Source organism: Haliotis asinina, chromosome 2, assembly GCF_037392515.1.
Source record: "Haliotis asinina isolate JCU_RB_2024 chromosome 2, JCU_Hal_asi_v2, whole genome shotgun sequence".
Classification (NCBI taxonomy): Eukaryota; Metazoa; Mollusca; class Gastropoda; order Lepetellida; family Haliotidae; genus Haliotis; species Haliotis asinina.
The window spans coordinates 26,723,056-26,740,377 of NC_090281.1; the positions used below are offsets into that span (position 1 = coordinate 26,723,056).

General features: G+C 37.6%; 1 protein-coding gene across 1 annotated transcript in view; it reads right to left on the reverse strand.

Annotated features, from left to right (window-relative positions):
* Nucleotides 1-4,220: 4,220 nt before the first annotated feature.
* LOC137271681 (probable glutamate receptor) overlaps nucleotides 4,221-17,322 on the reverse strand; it is a 44,345-nt gene continuing 31,243 nt past the window's right edge. The window contains exons 4-10 of the mRNA XM_067804106.1: nucleotides 10,834-10,948; nucleotides 9,545-9,711; nucleotides 7,852-7,952; nucleotides 7,142-7,229; nucleotides 6,081-6,411; nucleotides 4,839-5,056; nucleotides 4,221-4,565 (exon numbers count right to left, since the gene is read on the reverse strand). Coding sequence (XP_067660207.1) covers nucleotides 4,221-4,565; nucleotides 4,839-5,056; nucleotides 6,081-6,411; nucleotides 7,142-7,229; nucleotides 7,852-7,952; nucleotides 9,545-9,711; nucleotides 10,834-10,948 — 1,365 coding nt within the window. The remainder of the gene's footprint in view (nucleotides 4,566-4,838; nucleotides 5,057-6,080; nucleotides 6,412-7,141; nucleotides 7,230-7,851; nucleotides 7,953-9,544; nucleotides 9,712-10,833; nucleotides 10,949-17,322) is intronic.

Below are 17,322 nucleotides of genomic sequence, written 5' to 3' on the forward strand. Positions count from 1 at the left end.
GTGGCGAGTTCTCATATGTGTATAAGGATGCTCATGCTGTCGGTCACATGATTGTCCGGATCACTTGATTGTCCGGTGGAATGTTGCCGTGGGAAATGTCAAACTACAAGCAAATATAAATCATTGCATCCACATACTGATAACCCATCCACTGACATGATCAACGTAATGACGTGTAATCTGTCACACTCGTTTGGACTATTGACTAATTATTGATCCTCCACATTGTCCCGATGGATAATATAACACACAGACACAGACAGTCACAGGCACAGACAGACACACAGACACACACAAACAAACACACACACACACACACACAGACACAGAGCGGTACATTGGTCTTCATTTAGTAAACAAAAATGACCTAGGTATTCATTAAATGTTTCACGTCTTTATTCACGCTTACAAAACACAACATGTACTTCTTTACATAGAATATAAACAAACCTCACATTGACAAACATTGATCATGAACCTATAAAGGAATCGTCATCGTCATCAAAGTGTCGAATGTAGATATTGATGAGCGCTGACAACCATTAACACTGACATTTGTGGGATCCACGAGGTGACATGAGCAACATGTGTAACTAATTCACAGCTTTTGCCTTTCTCTTCAGCTGCGTGGATCAGGAACCTTTGATGATCCGGGTTGGCAATGGTCTTGTCGTAAGAGGCGACTAAAGGAATCGGGTGGTCAGGCTTAGTTGACACGTCATCATAACCGAACTGCGTAGATCGATGTTCATGATGTTGAATACTGATTTGTCTGTTGATTATTTACAGCAGTCGGAATATTGCTGCGTCAGCGTTAAACAACACAAAACAAGCAAACACATTTAAATAGGAAACTACTGCAGGCGAACTCAGTTATGTTTCATTAGACAATAGTCAATGCTTAAATGAATATATTCCTTTTCAAATATTGATCCTCAGGAACAAACCAATACAGAATTCAATCCATGGCAAAAGGTATCACGACAGTCGTCACACTAAAATGCGGTTGGATATATAAACATTTACTAATTTGCACCTTTCCTATTTACGTTTTTGCTTTATGTTATACCAAACAACCTCTGCCACCAGGATCATGAAACCACAGACCACTCCGCTTCCAATGGCCAAGAAGATACTCTGGATCTTGGCTAGAGACACAGCTTTGGGGAAGTCGTCAGTAGAACATCCGTCTGAAGTGGGTGGGAACCATTCTTGAAAGGCTTTATGCAGCAAACCACTATCGCTGAGATAAGACATGCTGTTGAGGACAATATTAAAATAATTACTGCAAGATAAGGACACTATGTACGAAAAAATGTAACTCACGCAAAGTCGTGCAAATATCATGGTAATCGCAATAACATCGTAACTATTCATTCTCCGGATCAATGATTTTTCATAACATTCATTGACACATCCCCTAAACATTAACCTGAAACGTCTCTGCAAAACTTTATTAACATATGTGACCACCCTTTCCGATGTTTGAAACGATACGGGGATGTCAAAGATTGCCCCAAATGGGAAAACGTTGCCGCTTGGTTCTGGTCCTGTCGTTGGCACGTACCTTTTGAACCTAACCTATTCTATAGTGGAGGTTTGGGAAATCAGAGGCCTTTTTTCTTTTTCTTTTTCCCCCATTTCAGTTCTCACATCCACGAGGTTTATGGAAATACAGGTATGTAGAAACATGGAATATCGTGACAGTTTCTATGGCGGGTATATAATTACAGAAACAAGGCTAGCTAAAGTCAACACATTGGGAAGAGATTGGAAATATCCCTTCACGTCATTACAGCGCTTCTGTGAAAATCAGGTAAATGTTTCCACTTCCTTATGAAGGGATCTAAATTATTGTTTTTCCTGGCTTTATACGTTTCGGTTGTACATATATCTTTTAGTAGTCTCTCAAATTTCAATGATGACAATTGCAAAGCATTGATGAAACATTTCATGTCAACCATTCTGAGGCCTGCATCGTCGTTGGGTCTAGTGATATTTGACCTTTACTCTTATCATTTATTGTTCCAAATAAATCCATAGATTATTTTATTGAATTAATCGGTGAATGTTTTCGGTGGGTTAGGGAGTGCACAGACAATATGTACTAGATTGGCGATTGCTAGAGTTTTGGTCACGGTTACTTTCAAGATTAAAGTCAACTTTCTTCTTCGCCAACTACCCAGTAATCTATCATTATGGTCTGGGCGTTTTCTTGTATTAATTACCCAAAGGTCTTTAAGACTGTTTGTTCAGTCTTCCATTACGTCACATATCTCTAATAAACTATAATATACTCTTAAAAAGTAAGGGAACCTGCACTTTGACATATGGTAGAAAGAAAACCCATTGAGGAACGTTACAATGACATTCATCTTGTGTATGCAGAATCATTTCACGTTATCACCACACGCAAACACAATGCATGGGATTCACGTGCACAACGTGGGAGCCTTCAACACGTGCATGGGGTGTCATTATGAATCTTGACGTTTTTCAGACAGGTCGATAAATCACTGTAGACCATTTTCTTCCGAAACTTTTCTTGAAATTTTCATGTCATGCTCCAGTCACCCAACAAGGGGGATAACTGAACGAACATGCTTTGCTATTTAGTCATGTGATAGTCAAGAGATTATATATTAGATATGTATATATTGGCCATACTGTCCATATTGTCTTTGATGTTGTTAAATGTGATATTCTTTCTTATGAGTGGGTGCCTGCTCCTTACTGAGAGACTTTCTCTTTATACAGGTCCAGGTCCACACACATATCATCACCACTGAATAAATATTTTGAATTGTTGGCCAGACTGGTAAATATTTTCACGGCGTCGTCCAGTGACCCGATTCACCCTGGACCACAGTCTCACTTTGAATGAAATTTATGTGGTGATACATTCTCAAAACATCCATTATTATTGTATCAACATTGATTCAATCCCATATATCTCCCAGTTTCGACACCCGCGAAGGCCCCGGGGTAGAGTAGGCCTTGAGCAACCCATGATTGCCATAAAAGGCGACTGTGCTTGTCGTAAGAGGCGACTAACCGGATCGGGTGGTCAGGCTCACTGACTTGATTGACACATGTCATCGGTTCCCAATTGCGCAGATCGATGCTCATGCTGTTGATCATCGGATTGTATGGTCCAGACTCGATTATATACAGACCTCCGCCATATAACTGGAATATTGGTGAGTGCGGCGTAAAACTAAACTCACTCACTCACTCACCCAGTTTCGACAATAGTACATTGAAAGTACAGTTCCCCTACTTTGTTTAAGAGTATATCTCTGATAAATGTCATTTCACTTATTTATATGTGCCACTTTGACAGATCAAACTATAACAATAGACGGGAAGTTAGCTAGAATTAGTGAGGATTTAGAAACCAATGTCGGTTCATTTATAAAACTGGTTCGGACCCCTTTGTACCAATGGCATGTAAACCCCGCTATGTTCTATATTGGAGATTTGGGAAAACAGCTAGCAGCTGAACCAACATGACATGATAATGCACGTGAATTATGAATTAAGATCTTCAGGTAAAGGAGATGTTCAACTGTCAAGACTTTTAAATTTCAAAGTTCACAATCACATTTCAGCTCAAAGTAGCTCTTTACCAAAACGTTGGTCGGCTGGTTCATTAACGACGCACTGAGCAATATTTCAGCCTGTAAATAATCGAATCATGAGCATCGATCTGGGCGATTGGGATACGATGACATGTGTCAACCAAATCAGAAAGGCTGTCAACTCGATCCCTTAGTCGCCTTTTAAGACAAGAACCACGGGTGCTAACAAGAGTACTCCCATAGTTTGACACTACACGTGCATATTTTGAATTACGACCTCAAGGTCAAGGAGCCATGTATCAGTTTTATTACTTTGTTTTCGTATTTCTAAATTTCAAACTTTTAAGCAATCGCCTTTTTGCTCAAAGTTGGAATAGATTATTAATGTATGCAAAAAACTGACTCTTTTAATAACAAGTTTCGGATTCAAGTCACATGTTATTCCAAGAATACAACCTTTTACCTTCAGGCCGGTTTTACTAAATGCCCCGTTCTAAAACTAAAAGAGTTCAAAATTATTTTATTCCATCAAGTATCCGCCTTTTAAATGACTGTTGACTGTCAATCTTTGTTGTCGTTTTACGTATCTTAATCTGTGTGTAGTTATTTATGTTTTAACAATCTCATATGTGTTCACTTTCAAATGTAAAAAGAATTCCCCTCGGGGTAATAAAGTATTGTTATTGTCATTGTCAACATTGCATTATTTCTCGATACATACCTGTTTTGGAAATCTTTTCTGAAAGGTGACCACCTTGGAACATGAAAAGCGAGGAATGCCCTTCCACTTCCGGTGTTAATGAATTTAAGTTTACAGCTTGCATTGTTTAAGCCTGTAAGTAACAAATCTGTCATATAAGCATATTTTCCCTCCCAGACTCTCTGCAGGTGCTTGGTGCCGTTGGTGCCGTGTACATCCGGGTCACTTATAGACAACTCTTGAACTCTTTGTTTGATTATCTTGATATCTGGATTCCTTGAATTCTGAAATTCATGATAAAGAACATATGCCTCCATTATATGTTTTACTGTATGTCAGAATCATTTTGTGACAATTTCTGAAATACTTTCATTGCAGTTCGACCTGTGAACATACGGATTAGAATTGATCTTCAGTTCACACAAATGCGTAGATCGATGCTCATGATGTTGAAAACTGAATTGTCTGGTCCAAGCTCTATTATTTACCGACCGCCGCCATGTAGTTGGACTTTTGCTGAGTGCGGCGTTAAACAACAAACAAATAATAAGGCTTACCTGAAGAATGTTTTCAGTGATGCTTGATGAATCATAGCCGATCTTGTAGTCGTCTTTGGCTGCCAACTCAGCCACGTTTGCAAATGGCGGAGTTTCTAGTTTTATAGCAAACACAGTCATGATGGCCCCACAGTAGATAGCAGAAGTAACTGTTGTGAATAGCCACCATCCTGCGACCAGGATCCGGTCTGAAGTATATGAAGTCTTGACTCTTGACCCTGTAAGACAAACACTGTGTCACACACGTTTCTTATCATACGATGATGTACGACTATCCGAAAGAATGCTTTTGGTTATATTTAATACAAATGTGTTATATTGTTTAAATACTCCTAAGGACAAGAGAAGATCTGGGTTAGGAATGATCTTCAGCGCCCATGCTTGTCGTAGTAGGTAACTGACTCGTCTGACGGGATCGGATGGTCAGGCAAGCTGACTTGGTTGACACATGTCATTGTATCCCAACTGCGTAGATCAATGCTCATGATATTGATCACTATTTTTTTTCGTCACAGACCCAGTCAATTCAACCAACCACCCAAACAACTTTACAGTTCAGTTTTCTTTTAGGAGATAAACATCATGTGTTGGCCAATTTCCGGGTGTTATTGAGTATTTGAAGCACGGGAATGCATTTGGAACCGACGGCGTTGTTTATCGACATTGTAAACACAAAAGTATACCAAAGGGGTTTTAATGTCTGCACTCGTTTACATCGAGTATGAGTACAGCAGTAAAGTGTCATCAGCTGGCCATTTCAGCTGGTTCCCATGGTAGCATCTGGAGTTGCTCATTTGTGACGTCATTCTAACTTTACGTCACAATATGATTTGAATGACGTCACCACTGTTGATGACACAACAAAACAATTGTTTACGTGTAAATACGCAGTGAATAGTCTTGCAGTTTCCGGGAATCTAATACCATTTGATCATGTTTTTCAACCAATCAGATTACAGAACACAGTGACTTTTGGTTTACAATCTTGTATACATGTGTTTGCCCAGATTCTTCCACGCCCTTTCACGGGGATTCGCTTCGGCTGAGTAAAAACAAAAATGAATACAAGCCACGCAGAATTTATTCAAAATGGTCATCATGATCTGACCAATTCCTCACACATCATGAACACTTTTAACAAGACAAAAACACAAACAAAACAAACAAAACAAAACAACAGAACAATATAATTGTTAGCAATTATTATCACAATTTGGTTTGTCAATTTCGCATTTTACTCACCTTGCTTCAAAGTAGCCCCAAGAATTTCAAACGTTGCTTGTGTAAAGGTCTGTACTTTCGAGGCACCTGGTGGACATTTCCTGGACTTGAATTCACTGTTCTGGACTGAAATAAAGAAGGACACCAAGATGATGCATGCGAAGAGACACGCACCAAACACAATGTAGACATAAAGACTGAAAGGTCGGAGAAGAATGATGTCCTGGTCATCCTCATCCTCTTGCTTGTACATGATCACTTGTCTGGTTTCACAGATCGGAGGCAGGATGTAATCTGTTACTGAAGTCCGGACACTGTGGATAGTTAGGATGTCCGACGCTAGGTCAGCTTCCTGCAACAATCAAATTCTAAAGGTTGGTGTAAAATAATATCTAGTCCTGACTAGCGAGTGGTTGAGTTTAGTTTTACGTCGCACTCAGAAATATTCCAGCTACATGGCGGTCTGTAAATAATAGAGCTTGGACCAGACAATCCAGTGATCAACAGCACGAGCACCAATCTACGCAAATGGGGTGCAATTATGTGTGTCATCCAAGTCAAAGAGCCTTGAGCAACCCACTTCCCGTTAATAGCCTCTTACGACAAACATGGATAACTGAAGACCAATTGTAACCCGGATTTTGTCGGGTTTGCACATTTTGAATAACCTTGGTGATAACGTTAAGAATTAATTCAGTCAGTTTATCATCAAATTGTTTAGCTAAAGAATAAAACTTCACTTGACCGCATCATTCACCATCTCGTGATAATCATTCTCATTTAGGGGAAATATGTCAAAAATATCATACCTGCAAGACTGTCAATGTCACGGTAGAACAAATGTCAAAATAAAGCAAAATCAACAAGCCACCTATTTATGTCAAATTGTCCTCATTCGTCTGAAAAGGGGAATCTGTGCTGTCCATATCTGGAGTCAGGCAGTCTGTGTCACTCCTTAGCATAGCTACCATTATATAAATTGGTTGCTAAAAAGGTCGGCAAGCCTCAGTGCCATTTGAATATAAATCTTTGCAATCTACTGGGCTGACACGAAGACACTAGCTTGCTACGCATCTGCTTACCCTTCTCTGAAGCATTCCTATGAGACCCGACCACGAATCATTAATGTTCTTGCCCCATTCATCTTCTCTCGGTGGTATAACCCTGAAACTTGAAACAGAGGCATCATATGAATAGCACAAAACACATTCCGCTTCCATAAGAAATCTCTGCCATGAGCAGAGTCGACTGGACAATAGTGACCATACCATGAGTGTGAACATTTAATAGTGATGATACTGGGTCTCCTGCTATTTTCTCTTGCATTTATTCCAGTACACGTAAACAACAAATAATATGTTGCTGAAAAACTTACATTTTCAGGTTTGAAACTAGGAATATGCAAGATTAAATTAAGCAGACAACGTGTTCCATTTTACTTTGTGGTGAACGAGTTCATCTTCCGAAAAAATGTTAACACTGTCATGCCTGGTGAAAATTGTAATTCAATCGCCAAACTTGCTGGTCCATTTTAAAACAGTCGGAATATTTCATTTACAGTTTCTTTGGTGTTCAATGGATCACCCCTGCAAATACAACCAAAGGTCAAATATCAGACGCTGCCAACCAGAACGCCTCGTTCGCCACATAAGACGAACACTGATTTTCCTCTATGAGAGAGACTACACACCCACAAATGAAAGTGGTCATGACACCGCAGTACTTTGGAGACTGATTTATTTCAATCGTGACACTGATTGTAAATCAATAGGTAAATCAGTCATAAACTCACCTGACGTTCATGGCGTCTGCCAGCAGGTTCAATACCTTATACGGAAATCCGAATAACTTTCGCTTGTTCACCTCTACATCGCCATAACCAAAACTGTTGTCCTGCAGTTACAAAACAGGTATATTAATCATAATAATTACAGTAGTCCATTTATATTGCGCATTTTTAACATAGCACATTGCACGTGCAAAACGCTGACATCATGAATGACATCTAAATTGTAAGAGCTGAGAGTTTTTCGTTTGACAACGCAATGTTCCAGCTATGTGAGGGTGGCCTGTAAATTATCGACTAGACAATCAAGTGATCAACAGCATGAGCATTGATCTATGCAGTCGGGACACGATGACATGTGTCACACAAGTCAGCAAGCCCCACCACCCGATGCCATTAGTTGCCTCTTAAGACAAGAATAGGTGGCCGAAGACCAATTAAAAAGGGAAAATTGGTTGTTTTAGGACCGTCTGTGTAAAGATGCAAAGGATTTATAGATAAGTGTTGTATACGCGATTGAGAACATTACGTTTAAAAGTGGTTGAACTTTATCACTGACTTAATTCGAAAGATGTTTGAACAGTGATAACAGACAACGTAAATTGCTTTCAAAATTACTTCCGTTCATTCTGCACAGGTCACGACTGCAACCAAAACTGTTTTTCGCGGGTCCATAAAACCAGGTATATTCATCACCTGCCTGTGATTGTACAATTTTACCTGTTTTATCTGCTAAATGAACGGAAGTAATTTTGAAAGCGATTTTACGTTGATTTTAACCCAATTCACCATATATATATATAATGTAATTACCGAAAAGGTATTTCTTAAAACCAACACATGTCTATCTAGTCCAGAAAAGTAATTTTGTATAACAATACTGTGACATGTAAACAATAGAATGACATCATAGGTTATAGCCCCTCTATAAACATTCACGCAGCAATATCCGGTACTGCAGCAGTTAAAACAAAGTGGAGTTTATGTTTGAAGCCGAACGGGAATGCCGTCAAGCAAAGCAATCTCATTGGTTGGATCATATAGAAGTCCTCATCCGGGTCTCTCAAAATCTATTCTTAGTAGCTAAAAGCAATATGAGGTTTGGTCGGGCCAGGAAGGGCATCAGTATGCTTTTCTGTCGACGGTCACGTTACAAGCATTACGTCAGTCAGGTAGTCGGACAAATATGCCTATATAATAATGCAACATATGTCATATTTGGGATTTCACTTTGTCAGTAAGGTACAAATTCTAGTACTTTTTTGGTTGAGTCCCATCCGGGATTCGAACCCGCACCCTCAGAGTCAGGCACCTAATCGCCAGCACACAAAGTCAGCCGCCTAGCCCGCTCAGCCACCGCGACTTCCACAGAAATGAAAGTCGGAGAACTGGTAGTCTAGGCTGCTTACTTTGTGTGCCCCTCTGATAAGTGTAAGCGACTGACTTTGTGTGCTGACGATTAGGTGCCTGACTCGAATGCGGGGTGCGGGTTCGAATCCCGGATGGAACTAAACCAAAAAAGTACTAGAATTGGTACTTTACCGAGAACGTGAAATCCCAAATATGACATATGTTGCATTTGACCACTTTCTAAATGGCATCGTGTAACTATTTAATAATGTTCTATAACAGCTAGTGAATACTACTGAAACTACATTTATATCCATTTACATAGAAAATAACCTTTGTAACTAGCTACCTTCATGACGGCAGTAAGTTGGCGTCCATTGTAACCATATTTCAAGTTGGGGAACACATCTGTAGGATTTCTTACAGCCCCATTGAAGAGAGCCACATCCGTGAAAGCGCGTCCACCAGGGTGGAAGATCAGTGTCCACATCCTTGATTTTGTAGAGTTTCCCTGGTATAAAAATATATATACATAAGTTTAGATATTGACTGAATCAGAATATTCGAGATTCCAGAAGCTGCCTCTTTATAAGTAACATTAGTTAATAAAAGTAACGTGAGTTTAACACACTGACTCAAGATGAGAAACGTTTGAGATTCCAGAAGAGCCCTTTTTAAAAGCAACAATAATTATTTTGAGTCAACAGAACTTCGAGTGGATAATTCATGATATCAACCAGTGATTTTTTCTGGTTTTGTGTCTAGGCCTGACTTTGATTATGATTAGACAGTGCCATTTAGAAAGTGGTCATATTTGGGAGTTCACTTTCTTGGTAAAGTACAAATTCTAAGTATAAACTCCGCGACTGGAAGTGGAAGTCGCTGTGGCTGAGCGGGCTAGGCGGCTGACTTTGTGTGTTGGCGATTAGGTGCCTGACTCTGAGGGTGCGGGTTCAAATCCCGGATGGGATTTCAACCAAAAAAAGTACTAGTATTTGTACTTTACCAAGAAAGTGAAATCCCAAATATGACACATGTAGGCCTAACTTTGTTAAATATTTGGGACCCGGCATCACTAGTGAGGCACCAGTTATTTGAAGCCAGATGGCATGAGCTTATGCACCTTGCGCAATGTTATATCCAATACCCACTTGCCATATTTTTTGTTGCTTAACGCTAGCAATATTCCAGCTATATGGCGGCTGTCTGTTAATAATCAAATCATGACTAGACAACCCAGTGATCAGCAACATGGCATTGATCAGTGCAGTTCGTATACAGTAACATATGTCTAACAACCTGATCCCTTTAGTTGCCTTATTCGACAAGCATGGTTTACTGAAGATCAGTTCTAACCCGGATCTTCACAGGTTACTCCTTTGCACTCAACAACCATGGGATATTGGGGAAGTGTCCCCAGGATTCCCAGTGTCAAGTGAGTGGGTGAGTTTAAGTTTCACGCCGCATTTAGCAATATTCCAGCAATATCGCAGCAGGGAACAGCAGAAATGGTCTTCCCACATTGTCGGTGTACAGTGAGATCTATAATGGCTCATCAGCTCTGATGTCATGTATTATGGTCATAATTCCACATCACGAGGTCATGACCTTTGAACCTGTTGAAATAATAGGTCACCTGTTTTGAGGGCAGTTCCAGCACCGCCACATTCTCCACCTGGATGTTGCTGTCCAGAAGTACAGGTAAGTCATCCGATGTCCCGACAACCAAAACCCGGGACACGTGTGTAGAGCCCTTAAACCCCGACAGGTCTTAAGTCCCGACTGAACATGAATAATCATTAGTGGGCGGAGCTTATGTGACCAGGTCGTACGTCTTTCTTACGCACAACTTCTCAGTTGAACAGCATTCGGTTTACTTCTGCTCAGTCGTGTTAAGTTGATAAGCGTGCAATGAGAGTGTATTTCAACCTAACTACCATTTCAATACTACGGAAAATAAAGACATGTCCCAATGTTTGTTAAGAAATCGATCGTAATTATGTAAGGTACCGTTGATAATTTACCGCTGGGGCGGGGTGATGATGTTCTTTATGACACCAAAGTAAGTCTACCAAGTGACCCCCAGGCTTGGCATGGACAAAATCAATGAAAGCACTCCTTGTACATGTTTACCACTGTACATTCATGAAACTGTATCAGTTATGTATCGTTGTATGAAAGTTTGACATGGAAATTGAGTGTTGTTGTTGTCAAGTCATAATTACAGTTTATATAATCAGTCAGTGATTCCAGGAAATTCATAAAACCAAAGAATATATAAAGTATATACATTTTCCTCAGCACTGAGCCTGTTTTGTTTCCACTAAGCAGTATGGGTGAGCATGTACCTGAAGAAAATTTGAGAGCATGAATTCTACTCCTTTAGCATGGGTGGTTATAAAGTGTTTGATCAACATGAGACCCAAGTCCAGTGTCCCCCATCGTGATATTGCTGGAATATTGCTAAATGTGAAGTAAAACCATACACACACTTTCAGCAGTGTGGTGGGTTGTTTGCAGACTTTCCCAGTGTTGGAGCTGAATTTGGTGTTTGGTGATCAATGCTTGGGTTATGTGTCATGTTCTTTAATAATAAACTTGAAATACAGGTGTGCTTATACATCATGAGAAGCACGTTTTTAAGGACACCTTTAGTACATTTTACAAGAGGTACCACATGCACATGTGACTCTTAAGACATCAGAAGTTTACATGTTTGGGACAGCTTTTGAAAATGTGAATAAAGTGTAAAATGAGAGGTAGTTGTTTATGATGCCTCATATCATACCAGTCACATCACAATCCAGGATATCAACTGTAAATATTTGCATTGAGGTAATATCTGTGGCATCCTATAAATGCAGCTGAACACTGACAGCTGAATCATGTTCTTGGTGAACATGTCACAGTGGACATTTTCTGTCCAAATCATGGTGTTACTTGTCTGTGTATTCAGAAATGTTGTAGAGCGTCAGCTGGCCAGGTAAAACATAACCATTGTCACATTTTCCCATAAAATGACAAAAGAAATCAATTTTGTTGAAGGTGTTTTATTACAAAACAAAACAGTGCTGCATATCTTCCCAAGTAGTAGACTTGAAGAATACCATGTTAAACATAATGATATGTAGTACTAAAGTCATTAAGTTGGTATAGACACATACCTGTCGAAAAGAATCCAACAAACAAGTAATGCCATTGGCTAACCAACAATGAATGTGTCAGTATATGGTATTTACAATTCTATGACACTGAACATTATACCCTTTGTATTTGCAAGAGCTTAGCTACCACTATAAAACAAGCCCCAGGGCTAAAAAATAATCTGGTATTTTGTTATGAACTCATGATAGGAAGCCACCTGTCACAAAAAGGCCAACAGAAACAAAATATGGAGCACATTCTAATCCTGCTGATTTGATGACTGATTGTCAATATGAGGAGAAAACTGACAGAGGATGTCTGTACAAGGGGTGTTTACATTAGGTACTGATGTGGTAGCCACTGGTGGTTCATACAACTTCAACAATCAGTACCTAAGAACTGTGACAGTGATACTGCATGTCATGGTGACATAAATAATCTGGTGAAATAAATAATACAAGTAACTGGAATTACTTGTAGTTTCTGGGATACCCATCCTTAATGATGCTGTACCTTTCTTTATGATTGACTCTACATTATACATGAATCATTAGTCCCATGCACTTGGAATAAAGCATGCAAACCCTACAGTTTATGGAGTTTCAATATTTCCTTTGTACAGATGATAGTAAATTACATTCCAAACTTGTGGTCAATTTCTGAATGTACTGGGTCAAAAGTTCTTACTTTCCGAGGTTTTTAACTATTTCTATTTGTCATACACCCTTGACCAGAAATGGAACATTGCCCTTAACACCTACAGTTTATGGAATTTTGAAGATGTTCTCTAAGCTTATTACAGTAAAGAGCATTTCATACTTGTTAAGAAGTTGTGATTCTACCTAGTCAATAGTTCAAATTTTGAGAGATTATGAACAATCTTATTTGTCACATCACCTTAACAATATATTGAAATAACGCCTTTAAAATCTACAGTTTAGGGAATTTGGACATGTTCTCTGGGCTGATGATACCAAATTGCATTTCAAACTTGTCATTAACATCCCAGTGTACTTGCTCAAGACTTCTATTTTTGACAGATTTTTAACTTTTCTATTCGTCACATGACTGAGACCAAAAATGGATTAATGCCTTTAAAATCTACATTTTAGGGAATTTGGACATGTTCTCTGGGCTGATGATACCAAATTGCATTTCAAACTTGTCATTAACATCCCAGTGTACTTGCTCAAGACTTCTATTTTTGACAGATTTTTAACTTTTTTATTCGCCACATGACTGTCATCAAAAATGGATTAATGCCTTTAAAATCTACATTTTAGGGAATTTGGACATGTTCTCTAGGCTGATGATACCAAATTGCACTTCAAACTTGTCATTAACTTTTCAATGTACTTGCTCAAGACTTCTATTTTTGACAGATTTTTAACTTTTTTATTCGTCACATGACTGTCATCAAAAATGGATTAATGCCTTTAAAATCTAAAATTTAGGTTATTTGGACATGTTCTCTGGGCTGATGATACCAAATTGCATTTCAAACTTGTCATTAACATCCCAGTGTACTTGCTCAAGACTTCTATTTTTGACAGATTTTTAACTTTTTTATTCGTCACATGACTGTCATCAAAAATGGATTAATGCCTTTAAAATCTACATTTTAGGGAATTTGGACATGTTCTCTAGGCTGATGATACCAAATTGCATTTCAAACTTGTCATTAAGTTTTCAATGTACTTGCTCAAGACTTCTATTTTTGACAGATTTTTAACTTTTTTATTCGTCACATGACTGTCACCAAAAATGGAATAATGCCTTTAAAATCTACATTTTAGGGAATTTGGACATGTTCTCTGGGCTGATGATACCAAATTGCACTTCAAACTTGTCATTAACTTTTCAATGTACTTGCTCAAGACTTCTATTTTTGACAGATTTTTAACTTTTTTATTCGTCACATGACTGTCATCAAAAATGGATTAATGCCTTTAAAATCTACATTTTAGGGAATTTGGACATGTTCTCTAGGCTGATGATACCAAATTGCACTTCAAACTTGTCATTAACTTTTCAATGTACTTGCTCAAGACTTCTATTTTTGACAGATTTTTAACTTTTTTATTCGTCACATGACTGTCATCAAAAATGGATTAATGCCTTTAAAATCTAAAATTTAGGTTATTTGGACATGTTCTCTGGGCTGATGATACCAAATTGCATTTCAAACTTGTCATTAACATCCCAGTGTACTTGCTCAAGACTTCTATTTTTGACAGATTTTTAACTTTTTTATTCGTCACATGACTGTCATCAAAAATGGATTAATGCCTTTAAAATCTACATTTTAGGGAATTTGGACATGTTCTCTAGGCTGATGATACCAAATTGCATTTCAAACTTGTCATTAAGTTTTCAATGTACTTGCTCAAGACTTCTATTTTTGACAGATTTTTAACTTTTTTATTCGTCACATGACTGTCACCAAAAATGGAATAATGCCTTTAAAATCTACATTTTAGGGAATTTGGATATGTTCTCTGGGCTGATGATACCAAATTGCATTTCAAACTTGTCATTAACATCCCAGTGTACTTGCTCAAGACTTCTATTTTTGACAGATTTTTAACTTTTTTATTCGTCACATGACTGTCATCAAAAATGGATTAATGCCTTTAAAATCTACATTTTAGGGAATTTGGACATGTTCTCTAGGCTGATGATACCAAATTGCACTTCAAACTTGTCATTAACTTTTCAATGTACTTGCTCAAGACTTCTATTTTTGACAGATTTTTAACTTTTTTATTTGTCACATGACTGTCATCAAAAATGGATTAATGCCTTTAAAATCTAAAATTTAGGTTATTTGGACATGTTCTCTGGGCTGATGATACCAAATTGCATTTCAAACTTGTCATTAACATCCCAGTGTACTTGCTCAAGACTTCTATTTTTGACAGATTTTTAACTTTTTTATTCGTCACATGACTGTCATCAAAAATGGATTAATGCCTTTAAAATCTACATTTTAGGGAATTTGGACATGTTCTCTGGGCTGATGATACCAAATTGCATTTCAAACTTGTCATTAACATCCCAGTGTACTTGCTCAAGACTTCTATTTTTGACAGATTTTTAACTTTTTTATTCGTCACATGACTGTCATCAAAAATGGATTAATGCCTTTAAAATCTACATTTTAGGGAATTTGGACATGTTCTCTAGGTTGATGATACCAAATTGCATTTCAAACTTGTCATTAACATCCCAGTGTACTTGCTCAAGACTTCTATTTTTGACAGATTTTTAACTTTTTTATTCGTCACATGACTGTCATCAAAAATGGATTAATGCCTTTAAAATCTACATTTTAGGGAATTTGGACATGTTCTCTAGGCTGATGATACCAAATTGCATTTCAAACTTGTCATTAACTTTTCAATGTACTTGCTCAAGACTTCTATTTTTGACAGATTTTTAACTTTTTTATTCGTCACATGACTGTCACCAAAAATGGAATAATGCCTTTAAAATCTACATTTTAGGGAATTTGGATATGTTCTCTGGGCTGATGATACCAAATTGCATTTCAAACTTGTCATTAACTTTTCAATGTACTTGCTCAAGACTTCTATTTTTGACAGATTTTTAACTTTTTTATTCGTCACATGACTGTCATCAAAAATGGATTAATGCCTTTAAAATCTAAAATTTAGGTTATTTGGACATGTTCTCTGGGCTGATGATACCAAATTGCACTTCAAACTTGTCATTAACATCCCAGTGTACTTGCTCAAGACTTCTATTTTTGACAGATTTTTAACTTTTTTATTCGTCACATGACTGTCATCAAAAATGGATTAATGCCTTTAAAATCTACACTTTAGGGAATTTGGACATGTTCTCTAGGCTGATGATACCAAATTGCATTTCAAACTTGTCATTAACTTTTCAATGTACTTGCTCAAGACTTCTATTTTTGACAGATTTTTAACTTTTTTATTCGTCACATGACTGAGACCAAAAATGGATTAATGCCTTTAAAATCTACATTTTAGGGAATTTGGACATGTTCTCTGGGCTGATGATACCAAATTGCATTTCAAACTTGTCATTAACATCCCAGTGTACTTGCTCAAGACTTCTATTTTTGACAGATTTTTAACTTTTTTATTCGTCACATGACTGTCATCAAAAATGGATTAATGCCTTTAAAATCTACATTTTAGGGAATTTGGACATGTTCTCTAGGCTGATGATACCAAATTGCACTTCAAACTTGTCATTAACTTTTCAATGTACTTGCTCAAGACTTCTATTTTTGACAGATTTTTAACTTTTTTATTCGTCACATGACTGTCATCAAAAATGGATTAATGCCTTTAAAATCTAAAATTTAGGTTATTTGGACATGTTCTCTAGGCTGATGATACCAAATTGCATTTCAAACTTGTCATTAACATCCCAGTGTACTTGCTCAAGACTTCTATTTTTGACAGATTTTTAACTTTTTTATTCGTCACATGACTGTCATCAAAAATGGATTAATGCCTTTAAAATCTACATTTTAGGGAATTTGGACATGTTCTCTAGGCTGATGATACCAAATTGCATTTCAAACTTGTCATTAACTTTTCAATGTACTTGCTCAAGACTTCTATTTTTGACAGATTTTTAACTTTTTTATTCGTCACATGACTGTCACCAAAAATGGAATAATGCCTTTAAAATCTACATTTTAGGGAATTTGGATATGTTCTCTGGGCTGATGATACCAAATTGCATTTCAAACTTGTCATTAACTTTTCAATGTACTTGCTCAAACTTCTATTTTTGACAGATTTTTAACTTTTTTATTCGTCACATGACTGTCATCAAAAATGGATTAATGCCTTTAAAATCTAAAATTTAGGTTATTTGGACATGTTCTCTGGGCTGATGATACCAAATTGCATTTCAAACTTGTCATTAACATCCCAGTGTACTTGCTCAAGACTTCTATTTTTGACAGATTTTTAACTT